General features: G+C 32.1%; 1 protein-coding gene across 1 annotated transcript; it reads right to left on the bottom strand.

Annotated features, from left to right (window-relative positions):
* Positions 1 to 1,151: 1,151 nt before the first annotated feature.
* On the bottom strand, positions 1,152 to 2,672 carry LOC122594038 (GATA transcription factor 4). The gene is made up of 2 exons (XM_043766516.1): positions 2,279 to 2,672; positions 1,152 to 1,902 (listed from the first exon to the last, which is right to left on the bottom strand). The coding sequence occupies exons 1-2, from the start codon at positions 2,552 to 2,554 to the stop codon at positions 1,333 to 1,335; spliced, it is 846 nt and encodes a 281-aa protein (XP_043622451.1). The 5' UTR covers positions 2,555 to 2,672; the 3' UTR covers positions 1,152 to 1,332.
* Positions 2,673 to 13,923: the final 11,251 nt, after the last annotated feature.

Genomic DNA, 13,923 nt, shown 5'->3' with positions numbered 1-13,923 from the left:
TCTTTGAGTACGTGATGGGTGTCGTCCAATTTCAATGTTGAATCTTTTTTTTTTTCTCTTTGAGTGCTGTAGTGACTTGGAAGTGGTTCATACCCATACGGCTATCGGGATATATGCCAATGAAATGAAAGAATGGATTAATTTAAAATTGTTTTTTAGTGATCATGTTATATATCAAAGCGAGATAAAAAGTAAAAAGTATTCGGGAGTTCCCTTTTACAATGTACTAAAGACTTGAGAATGTAATGAACTATGCACAAATATTTATGTTATGTAGTGAACTATTTGAATGTTTATTGTATCTTGTATGTAATGAATTTTTAATTCTAGGTTATTGGATATATTTGATCAATAAAAAACTTACAAGTGACAGCTTATATGGTTGCACATATACCCCGCTACATTTAATAACCAAGATTTAAAAGTTTATTACATAAAATAAACATCTTAGTAGTTAATTATACAACATAAACTTTCGTATATAGTTCATTACATTCTCAAATATTTATCTCTATCATGTAATACCGATACTGGCAACAACTTTCTCTCAATGACTGTCATGTGACATATTTTTTCCCACATATGCTTGTAGTTTAACTGTCACTACTACTACAACTATTATCATTAGTAACTATGATCAACTCTTGCATTTAGAATGCACATAACAAATAAATTTAATTTCACTGACAGAGAGAAATAATATGAGTACATCAACTTTGATATAATTATCATAATCTACAATTTAATCTACAATCTTAATTGCGAGCCATAAAAGTGAGTTACGCGTTTTCTTAAAATATAAATCAAAGAATTTGATATCTATATCATCTCTCGTATCAATAGCAAAATAATTGATGAACCGGTAAGAACGCCGGGTTTTACTACTAGTATCATCAAGATCATGTATAGATATACGGATGATGCAGCATCAGAAGCATGTTGTTACAGAGAGAGGCTCTGCCTGCAGCCTATCACGTGTTTAAGTCATATGACTCCCCTGCGGCCTGCCCTGCCTCTGCCTCTGCCTAGTAGTAGTTGAACATTTATTTCAAGTACGAACCCCGCCCCATCACAAATTCTACAGTATTATATTCCATTCTCCCCCCAATTATTTTTATTCAATTAATAATAATTACGAGTATACAGTATTATTCAATTTATCCCCATTCCCATTTTAATTGACAAAATTCAATACATTAATCTTTCTCACAGCTACTCGTATTCTTCTAATCAAATTATCCGAGTTTATATGATTAAAAAAATTCAACAAAACAAAACAAATACCGTAGCAATCAAATGCCGGTAAGATACCGACACGTGTTCTAAATGACGTCAGCAAACCTCATAATTATTACGGTTATGGCGGTGCTGGTGGTACATTTGATATTCCGACGACGTTGACTGTTGTGGCTGGCCGATCATCATCTCCTTTTGTCGTCGAAGCTCCATTACTTTCCGGTGAGAGTTAGAATGCTGAGTCAGGACAAACGTCGGACTCGCCGCCGGTCGGTATTCCGGCACTAACCGCCCTGACTTATACCTAACACCACAAGCATTACAAAGCGTTTTTGGACCTAACGGACCTGTTCTCCACTGTGGAGTCTTCTCAGATGAGCAGTGAGTGCATCGCCGGACCACGCCGTTATCCGACGTCGTTTCAGAAGAAGATGACGTCGGAGACGATGAGTAGGTTTCTAGCTTAATCGGAGGGGCGGTTGATGTCCAGGTAGTGGAGTTTGTAGGTGCTTTGGTTCGTTTGGTTCTAGATCTGTTGCCGTGAAAGGATGATGTGTTTTCCGGTGTACGGTAGTTAATTGTTCCGGAGATATTATTTGCCGGAAAATTACTGAAGGAATCATGAACGAAGTTTGATAGCCATTCTAGCTCCGCCACGTCTTCATTCTGGTAACACATTACAAAAATGCGTGACAGAATTTAGTTACAATTTTTCTCCTAGCTTCTTAATCATAGATATATAATACAGTATATACACATATATAATCGGTAACAAAAATTCACCGTCAATAATAATAATAATCGAGGTAAGTGAGAATAAAATCAATTACTGTAACAATATATTAGTTGTCATTTAATTATATAGATACAGATGTATATGTATAATACAATGTTAGTTAGAAATAATAATAAATCAATTAATTTTTGTGAGTAAAAAATTAAAGTAAAATGAGTAGGGAGAGAATTTAATGAGGTAAATAATTAGGTGAGTTTGTGAAACAGAAATGAGCAAAAAATTAAGCCGTCATTACAGATGACTTACAGGGAGACAGAGGTGATCAGTGAAGTCAGTGGATTGGTGGTGGTGGTTATAGGTTGTAGGAACATTATGATTATTATTGTTATTATTATGATGATGATTATGATCAATGGTGTTGATGTGAATGGGGGCGGTGGATGAGGAATGTTGGTGAAGGATGACGTCATTGTTGGTGGTGGTGGTAGGGGGGAAGTCGTGGATGGAAAAGTCAAGGAGTTCGTCAACGGCGGAGAAATCTTGCCCGGATGATGACGACGACGACATTCCGTATATATCCATCACCTTTCCCGTTTATATATATATATATGGGACACAGTATATAGTGGAGGAAAGAATTGAAGAGAGGGTAAAATTTTGTTTGTGTGAGAGAAAGAGGAGAGAGTGGGGGTGAGGAATGAAATTGAAGGTGAGTGAGAGGAGGAATAGATAGACCTCGAGGGGGGGTAATATACTACTGTGTAGTACGTTAGCTTTTTCTTTACGAGTAATTTCAAAGTGTGTGTGTGTGTGTGACTGTGAAGGGGGGCAATTGAACGTGGGTAGAGTGACCATGCAATGTGAGGCCTCTCGTTTGCTGCTTCTTTTTTATTTTTGTTATACTATTTTCCCTTTTTAACAACTGCACTCACATTGTTATTATTACCACACAAAAGTTATTGATAGAACTAAAAAGTATGGCTAGCTTTAACTCATTTTCCCCAAACAATATTTTATTTTATGTTATGAATAAAATTCCCAGTTCTAGGACCTAGCATCATAGTCGTCAAATCAAATGGTTTGTTTGGTTATAACACCTTTCATTAAAGGCGATGTTTGATCTACAAATATAGACCTTTATTTCAGGGTTTGGTTGAAAAACTTATAAACATAAAAAATAGAGAGACACAACAACATCATAATACATTGATATTGCAGTTCAATTCGTGTAGTGTTATTTATACATCATATCATTGTGTATACTCTATAGTAAGCCTAATAAATAATCTGATTTACCTAGGAGGCTAGGAAATTTACTTGCTTCATCATATACATGAAAATGACTTACTCTTAAAATGAATGTTATAATATATTTGAATGGCCGATTGAATGCACGCAACATATACAACTTATATATATACATATTTTTATTAATTTATGAAGATTAGCGTTTATGATGTACTGTATTAATTTATTTTTCAACATTTGCATATACACAAATACGTAAGTAGCATCACAATATAGTAGATTGTATACTATATATATGACACATATAATTGCTATAGACTTAATATGCCCCAAATCTTTATGGAATATGACCGGTGATTGATCGATGTTCATCTTGCATGCATTTTTGCTTGTGGCCGGTCTAGCTTGCGTCTCTCTCATATTTTCTTTTCTTTTTTAAGAGTACTGAAAAAATGAGGGAGATGGATGATGAAAGATGGCGGATAAAAGATGAATGACTTGACGGGAAAATTTTGAAAGACTGCGAAATATATATAGAGAGAAATTTGTATCGAATGGCCTAGGTAGTGATAATAAAATATTGGTAACTAAAACAATAATCAATGCATGATTAGGGGGTAGTTGAAAGTTTTTATGAGTATATGACTTCTATCACCTTCTTTTGGTTAGAGTTACCATTTACAAATTGTTGTACGATAAATATTGCTTTGATATATAATTTTTGAATAACTTTTAAAACCATCTCAATTACACCTTTGAACCATGCAGTTTTTGAAGTCTGAACCCCCTACCTAGCTCTTTCTCACTCATGCATAGTCATTTAATCTTCCAGGCTGTCAAGAATCAAGAAATAGAAGTCTAGCACCCCCATTTTTGTGTTGACTTTGTGCATCGAAGGTTATACTGTATTATATATAATAGGACATTAATTAGGAACATTTTTTTTTCTTTTTATTCTAACTAATCTATATATATCTATAATACTTTATAAAAGAAAAAAAATATTATTTTTTGCCATTAAACATTCCGTCTTTGAAATATCACTTTTACCCTTAAAATTATAGTTAGTCATATTAAATAAGTATTGTTATACTCTAGAATTACCCTAATAAGTTTGTGTTTCACTTTGCAAAAAAATATCATATCATAATATTCTATTTTCACGAGTGCCCTTTTTCATTAATTATGCTATCTTTTTACATCAATTACATTAATAACCACACCGTTAACGCCACCATCCCCCGTCGGCGCCGCTCTGCCGCTGCATTGCCCGGGTACCCTTCTCGTTAATTAAGAGTACGTATGTATGTACGTCTTGTTTATGTTTTATAGTGATTATTTGATTATTACGCTTGTAAACGCAAATAATCTATAAAAAATGTTAGTATAAAAAAATGATTATTTGCTATGAAAATACAGTTTTGAATAAACATGTAAATGTATGCTTCATCAAAACGTATAATCTATTTTGAAAATGCAAAATTTTTTTTTAATCGCAATACCAAACACCCTGTATACTCCGTATATACTACTTGTAAAATGCAAGGGTTTCCAGGTTTATCATACAACGTTTAATCATTAGAAGTATGATAAAGTATAAAAGTTATACTAATCTAAGTGAGCCAGGTGTAAACAGTTGGGATTTTTAAAAAAGTTACCTTTTACTAGTTAGTTAGCCTTTTGTTTTTGTGGATTTTAAATAGACCTAATAAGGCGGATTATAACCAGAATGATTATTGGTGTAATCGACCACGTATTTCTTGATTATGTTTTTGTGTTGGTACGACTCTTGTATCATCTTGTATTGTTAGCCTCTTGCTAGTAGTTTTATTACTAATAAAAATCATTACTGTTCAAAAAAAGTTAACCTTTTGTTTTAGTTATGTACTTTGTACCTTAAGCTTAATTAGTTTGATTATTGATCCGTGGTAATAAAATATAACCTAAAATAATTATTATGTGGATACACACATACATGATATCTCCCTTTTCATACTAAAGGAGACCACCAAAGTGACATCATAAAGTTGTGTTGTCGAGCATATAGGCTTGCCACATTGGAACTATGATGTCAAGTGGTGTGTATTTTATGGTGTATTTGGTATGTGTGGGGAGGGTCTTTTGAGTTTTGAAATTGGGCGGGTCTTTTGAGTTTTGAAAATGGGAAGGAATAAAGTAAGACTGGAGAGAGAGAGTATACATATATTTATTAGAGAAGAGAGTGAGAGTGAGACTGGAGAGAGAAAGAGTAAATATAATTTAGATCTCAAATCTAAACACACACTCTACTTTCTTTTTTTCATCTCCTTTTCTTATCTATACGAATTACATCTATAATCTGATTTGTTTATTTTTGTCTTAGATTAGGAAGAAGAAACATAAGATGACGATGGACAGTTGTATAATGGAATGAAGTGTTTGTTCGTGTTTGTGATATTTTGAGTTTAGAAATCTTTGGAAAGTTACATTTTTTGTGTTTAATGTAAGTTTCATATAGCCTTCTCTTAGTTTTATCTTGAATTTTATTGATAAATTTCTTGGTTGATGATAATGATTTGTGATTAGTGTCTGTGTTTGTTTGATAATACATTATTATGTTTTTACATACTTTGATTGAGTTGGGTCACCATCATATATATATATATATATATTCAAGATCTGTTACTGAAAACTATATATATATATGAATCTTTATATACACTAATTATATATACGAATCTTGGTTTTTGTAGTAGTGATGCAGTGGAAAGTATAAGTATAGGGAGGAGGTTATGTGCATTGCCAACATTTTGGGTATGTCCTTGACATTATCATTAAATCTGTGTGAATGTGACTACCATATGTATTTTAGTGGATAACATGTGTTCAAGCTTTTAATTAGAAATTTTTTAGCATAGAATAAATGGTTTTTTGTTACATTATCCATAAATCTTTATGTAGGTGAAAATCTGAAGGAAGAAGAGAAGAGGAGGGCATCAACATGGTAACTTTTTATGTTTCTATAAATCTGATCTAGGTTTCCATGATATGTTGATATGGGTTTTTTTTGAAAAAAATTTTGTATAAAATTTTTGATATTTTGATATGGGGTTTATTTTCAGTGTGTCAGTGTGTACACTCGATTATATTTAAACATAGAAGATGGTTGTGTTGAATGTATAAATTTTTTAGGCTTAAAATTGGAAATAAGGTTTATTAAGGTATTTGATTCGAAATCACCTTTTTTTTCTTCATTATATATTTTTGATGATGATGATTGCCAGGAGATTGAGATGACCGAATTGGAGAAAAAGTATGGATGATGATAATGAGCTTATGTGTTTGTACCGATATATTTGTTTATAACTTGAATGACTGGTGGTGGATGGGTGGGACTAGGATTTCATGTTATTCATAAAAGATGATTCATTAATAAGAACATAACTTTTTTTTATTATGTTCATGATTTAGAGTCTGTAATTTGCAAGTAGTGATTTGTATATAAATGGGTATATGATTCAACTAGACCACTATGTATTATACTCAAAACGTCTTACAGTAGCAGCAGTGACAGAACCTTATGATACGGTTTCGTGTGTTTTTGTATCATATGGAAGTTGTGTGATAGATTTAGCTGCAGGATGAAAATGTAGAAGTCGATTGTGGTATAGTATTGGTAAACGTTCAGATGCCTCATATTCGAGTTGCAACCTTCAGTTGCAATAATAAGTGAGCTTGATGGTCCAGTCATGACATGTGTTCGTGATTTGAATGGCAATAACGTTATCTAGAAGTGTATTGAATATGCGCCTCAAGATCGGATCCAACTTATGGTTTCCTCCTTTTTTGGAGAAGTTGTTCCCTTTCATCACATCCTTATGGCTGCTGGGTCATACAGGTAAAATAAAAACTTGATAAGTTATATATTCTTATGCTTAAATTGGAAATGCATAAACCGTAATTGATATTGACAGAGGCTTTTTGGAGTACCATAATGATTCAAATACACATTTGTAATGGATGAAATCATGAACTCAGTTTGTAATCTTGCACAAAACCAATATGGTAACTATGTGATTCAAGTAAATACTAAAAGCAACTTCAGACTTTGCTCAATGCTCATAGTTTTTTGCTTGATTGGCATGTCTTGCAACATGGTAAACCACACGAGCGATTAGCTGTTATCTGCTTGCTTGCAGGACAAATAGTGAAGATGAGTCTTCAGAAGTTCTCTTCCAATATTATCGTGAAATGATTGACTTATGGGCTATGGCAGTCCAGAGGAGTGTCAACTTCTGGTGACGGAGATGCTAGGTTCTACCGATGAAAACAAGCCATGTTGACCCATAAGTGACAAATTATGTAAACCGCCCAACCTTCTTTTGCTCATCTTTTTAACACAACTATTAACTTATACGATAGCTTAATAACCTCTCATTCCAGGCAGCTGTTATGGCATTTCTATAATGTCTGGTTGAACTATGTATATAATACCCAATTCATTCCGAGAAGGCATATGTGTTCAAAGTGATGTTATAAAATTGGCAATGCAGTTAGGTCTGGTTCTTGGTGTCGATTCTCATTAGTCGTTTAATTAAGGTGTTACATGAGAACGCCCAAGAAAGACTATAATCTTTTCAATGGTGGTGAAGCTCTCAATTTGCAAGTAAGTGACCACTTATCAATTTCATTATTGTATACTAAATTTGTATGGGGTTTTGAGAGGTTGCATTCATAAGCACCGAAAATCTTGATGTGCCCCCGAAAGAAAGCTGTGATTTGAGGTTGATAAAAAACTATATTCTTCAAGAAATGGGCGTAATGATATTTTTGATGGAAATGGGTTTGATAGTGCAGGTTTGACTTAAGTCAAGTCATATTGGACCTTTGATGTTTTTAAATCAAGAAAAAGAATGTTTTGGTTAAAAAAGGTTTTCTACGGATGTGTGTGTGTGATATTTTAATACATGGTTTTCTTTTACACCCGTGTTTATGATTAAAATGATTACTTAAACTGGTCTTTCATGAAGAAATCCGTATTTATAGTCATCATTTTTCTCTAGAAACAATAGCTACTGGACAAAGAAGGCTGGTACTAAAATTATTTGTTACATTATATTATCAAGTCGTGAACTTAGCCTATAATGATGTCTCACTTGATGAGGTATTTAAAGTAAGTTTGGGATCACAGTTGGGAGTTTGAAATGGTTACATAATAATGATTCATGGTTTTAAAAGATTACAGAATAATGATTACATTTATTAATGCCAAGCCTGGTAATTAATTGAATTTTTAAGACTCAAGAATTTGACCAGGTTGTATATGCCATTGCAAGTAAACTAACTTTGATCAGTTTACGGCTTGATACAGAAGAATGAAGGTATTTTTGCTTTAGTAAAGATGGAGAAATGGATGGGTCATGTAATGGGCGAACATGGGTCCAGGTCATAACGGGATTGGCGGGTTGGGGTAGGCTGGGTTAGATATGTTGAAACATATATAACCAATTTTTTAAAATGAGTTAGGTAAGTTTGCGTCTGCGCGAAACACTTCTAATCTATTAAAGGATATAGATCCTATAAACTTTGAAACATCAAGTCATTTGATAATATACTCATTTTATTAAATATAATGTGACTAAATCCTTCAATTTTTCTTGACAATATGGTATGATGCAAGTGTATGGGAAGGTATTCAACCTGTATATATACCCAGTGTATCTATCATATGTATTTCTATCAGGTTCATTCTTAAACTATGTCCTTTTCTTCTTACTCTTATTGGTAGGGGTAGTGTTTAAGTTATAAGTTTGGAGCTCATGAGACCAAGGGTTGATCGTATGCAACTAATATCATAGTTTCAACATCTTATACAATTCTATTTTAAAATCATGTTTGGGATCCTTAATCCTATACTTGGAACTGTTTCTATTGTTGCAGCTGAAGCTGATTTGCAGCAACTCCTTAACGCACTATACGCGGAACTATTTTTCAGTGGTTTTCTTCGAAGACATAGGCTTCTAGAGTTATCTTCTGTTTTCTATTTGTATCTTTGAGATTATATCAACTAATTGTATCAGTCTAAAAGTGATAGAAGTTATTTAATTAACAATTTTAAACTTACCCGCGTTTTCGCGAGATAAAAATCTAATATGTACACATAAGATGAAAATCATGAAATGACAAATTACAACCATTCATCAAATCGCAAGATAAAAAACAATTCAGTAAAATAAAGATATATAGTGTGTAACAACTCACTTTGTATTCACATACGAGAGTGGTCACCCAGTGGTGTTAAGCTTGATTATGAAATCTGTATTTACTATTATATCAATTTTGTATTTCTTAAAGACGTTGAAGCTCGAAAACATACATCGGATGTCACGTCCTTTTAAGTTTAAAAAAAATGAAAAATCACGTGACCGACACTATTGAATCACGTGACGAGTGAAAGATAGGGGATGATGATCCCAATGCACAAACAAAAACTAATCACGTGCATTTTCATGTGACCACTCGTTAACTACAGCTTTTCTGATAGATTATAGTTTTTAAGTATTATTAATCCCAATAAAATACTCTAATCATTTTTATTTATTTATTTTTTTTTCGAATGGCAATTAGTTATTTGTTTCTCGACTTGCATGTAAAGTTGTAAAGGGATAAAAAAAAAATATAAGCGTTTTCTTAATCGGATTGTTTTTTTATTCGATTTTATACAACACAACCGAGATACATATATCCCAAAAGATCATCCATTTTGATACTACTATCAACTGGAGTCTTGTCCAATCACACTTAAGAAACAACTCCCTAATAAAATGCGATACGTTTGATATTCATTAAAATAAAATAATTAAGGAAACGACTCGTGTATTAAAAAATCAAAATTATTTAAGTGTTTATTTCAACTAATTAACGTGTGACTAAGTGACTGAGGGTGCACATTTACAAGATATAATTAATTTGCACAAGGGGAATTTAGTATTATGAAAACGAGGCACATGAAACCATTCAATTTATAGTCAACCAATGCACGTGTGCCCATATGTTGAGCAATATTTTGTTCAAAAAGAATAAAACTAACAACTTTTCTAGTTTTCTTAACCAATCAAATTTTTATTGACAGAAATAAAATTGAATGTAAACAAATACATACTAGCATTTCTTACTGTTTGTTATAGTTAATCAAAGAGAGTTTTACGTTTTCACTACATATTAGATTATGGTGGTTATTTCACTAGACGCTTTTGTAGTCGTATTTGTTTTACTTCAGTAAGTTAATTCTTTCTCCAAGTTTTGGTCGTTGCCAAAGATGATTCAAGAACTTACCTATTATTTGGAGTTGGCGATGAAGTGGATGGAAATTTTGAAATTGTTGTTGAAATGATAGTTGCTGAAATTGGGATTGATATGTACACCGGTATATATTTGGAAAGCCAATGCTGGAAGTAACTATAGTAACGAGAGCAGTACCTGCGCGTTGCGGTGGTGAGATGATGAGGGTGATAGGTCATAGAGTGTGATAGCCAAATGCCTTAGCCGTACGGACTCCGCCCTCGGATTTAAAAATTCGTCGAAAGTATATCGAATGACTTCTCTAATGAAAGAGTATGAAATTTTAAGAACACCCATATAATTTTTATAATTTATTGGTGTACGGTTTTTGAGATAAAAGATTTTGAATGAACTGGAGGATTAAATGATTTATGGAGGAGAGAGAAAATAAATGATTGGTTGAGATTTGAGGAGAGAGAGAAAGAGTGCTAGGTAAATATAGAATTGAAATATGGGCATTTTGGGAAAGTAAATATTGAAACTTAAAATGTAAACATAGGAGATCTGCTTTATAATATAGTATAGATAATTGAAAGTTTGTCGATGGATTTAGTGAATTTATTTTAGGATTTTCAAGGTAGTTAATAGGAAAAAAGCAATCATTTTTATATTTCTGTAATTGACTGCTATATGGGTTTCCATATAATACGACAACGATGATGACGGCGGTATGATAGTGCCAATTGTGATTGGTGCTGGTGGAAACTGGTGGTGACAACGGAGGCGACAGGTAATGTAGATTATTTATGTAATTGTAATTAATGTAAGGGGGGATGATAATGTTTTTAATTTAGGAGTTGAGGAATATATGTTATATGTTATTTTGTTAAGGATATTTTACATTGTAAGCAATAAAAATATATTTAAAAAAATTTATTGGGGGTAAAATTTGCATTTTAAATCATCATTTGAGTTTTATTTTTTTCTTTTAAGAAAGGAAAATGGGTGTGTTTTTTTTAATAAGAAATATAGATCATGGAAGTTTTTTTTACTGAAGCAATAGTTTTGGATGTATGATTGAGGACATCTACAATACAACTGTATGTAATTATGTACAGATAATATGTATGAAAAAAAGACTACAACAAAAAGGTTTAAATTTGATATGTATATATGACTTAAATTCAAATAATTTTTTCTAAACCGTTTCATATGAAACTAAGTAGATAAACATTAATGACAAAGCAAAAGAGATTAAAGGGACACTTGTAATATCACTAGCATTAGAGCTGGCATATCGTGTCTGACACGACACGAACACGATAAGACACGAACACGATAGGGTTAAACACGAACACGACACGATAACTAATCGTGTCAGTTTTTCCAAACACGAACACGACACGATTTTTAACAGGTTACACGATAAGGGACCTGTTAAGAGACTTGTTAAAAGTTACACGATAAGGGACCTGTTAAGGGACCTGATAACGTATCTTCTCGTGTCTTAACGTGTCTCATCGTGTCTTAACGTGTCCTTTACGTGTCTTTAACATGTATTTAACGTGTCTTTAACAGGTCTTTAACGTGTCTTTAACATGCCCATATATATACTACTTGTCTTATTGTGTCATATCGTGTCTTAACAGGTCCGAACCTGTTAAGACACGATAATTATTCGTGTTTTAACAGATCCGGACCTGTTAAGACACGAAACACGTTAAGGCCAAACACGAAACACAAAAAAAACAGGTCGTGTCGTGTCGTACTAACAGGTCTGTGTCGGAAATTGCCAGCTCTAACTAGCATGATATCAAATATCAATATGTTAAAAGCATACAAAGTCTAAGGCCCGATTTACCTGCAATTTAATGGACTTAGCAAAAACAACATTTAACCCATTCGTCATGTAAGGGCTTACCCAACTATATATTTTTTTTTTCTCATGAACACATTAACGATACATTATTTTATTATTTCATGTTCCAAAAAATATCACTATCAAATATACCTATTTCTCATATATTTCACACATAAAAAAACAAAAAAAAGCAACATGAAATAAAATGTCATCCGTTTTCTACCATATTTTGGTGAGAAATCATAATTCTCTTTATTGAACAACCACGCTGACGCTATGATAGTTGATAAAATGTTGAGAATTTGGACAGTTGGGAAAGGCCTAAGATGTTTTACCTTTGAACTTAATAAAAACAAACGATTCAATTATTTATGTATTATTTAATCAATGCTAATATCATTTATCTATTCAACCACTTAATCTTACCTAACCATTAAATAAATAAATGGGCCTAAGTTTCTTATCAAGCTACATTAGTATAAACTTAACAACAATCCAGTACTTAAGTATAACAATTCCATAGTTAATTAATCAATGGTTTATTCCCTTTTGAATATATATCTCTTTTGAATAAACCATTGATTAATATGTTTCCGACTTATAGGCATATACTTGTAACAAAATGGAATCATTCATATTCCAAAGTCACAAAGTCAAAACTATGCTAGCACTTATGTGATTGGAGTTGTTAAATTGATCCTATCTAGTACATAATTTTCGCTAGGGGTGATATTTCTACAACATAAATTTGTAATCTCTAACAAAGATACAAATTTTATTGCACATGGTACAACTCCATAATACTGATATTGTTGTAGATTGTCAAACTGTGTTGTAGCAATATCATTTCCCTTTTCACTATGATTTAATATATTAACATTGAGCCGTTAAAAAAAAAAAATTTAAAGAAATAATATTAACATAATAACATTAATATTTTATTTTCTGCTTCTCAATTCAATTTACTTTCCATACTCATAGGATTAGACTTCATCTCCATCATTTGGGATTCAAGATTTACTTTCCACACTCGTAGGATTAGACTTCATTTCCCTCATTTGGGATTCAAGATGTTGATTACTAAAACACCTTCATCATTGAGGAGCACTATACCAATTTTGATGACCAACAATTTATCAGGTTTTGATATTAATTAACATAGATAAACATTAATTAATATATGCAATACAAAAGGAATTGATATTTTGTACAAAACATTTTGATAGTTTTATCAAACTGTATAAGATTTATAGCATATTATACAAGTGACAAATGCATAACTTTAAAAGATTAATAAAAAAAATGATACCAATTTCATTTATCATAATATTAACCCATTTAAAACATTTGATACGAACCAAAATGTACAGGAAAAAGAAAAAAAAATAATATATATATATATTCTAAAAACCAATATGCAATATACAACTCTTGAAGCATAATGTACAACCCTTTTTAACTTTTAACATTTTCAATTTTAAGGCTTTATCATCACTTTGGTCTTTTTTCATTTGCACCCCTAAAGTTTTTATGTCAAACTTTTGTCCCATATCAAAGTTTTCGTTTATAAACTTTTGATACA

This window comes from Erigeron canadensis, chromosome 3 (genome assembly GCF_010389155.1).
Source record: "Erigeron canadensis isolate Cc75 chromosome 3, C_canadensis_v1, whole genome shotgun sequence".
Classification (NCBI taxonomy): domain Eukaryota; kingdom Viridiplantae; phylum Streptophyta; class Magnoliopsida; order Asterales; family Asteraceae; genus Erigeron; species Erigeron canadensis.
Note: the sequence above shows the minus strand (reverse complement) of the source record. Positions and strands in the feature narration are given on the sequence as shown.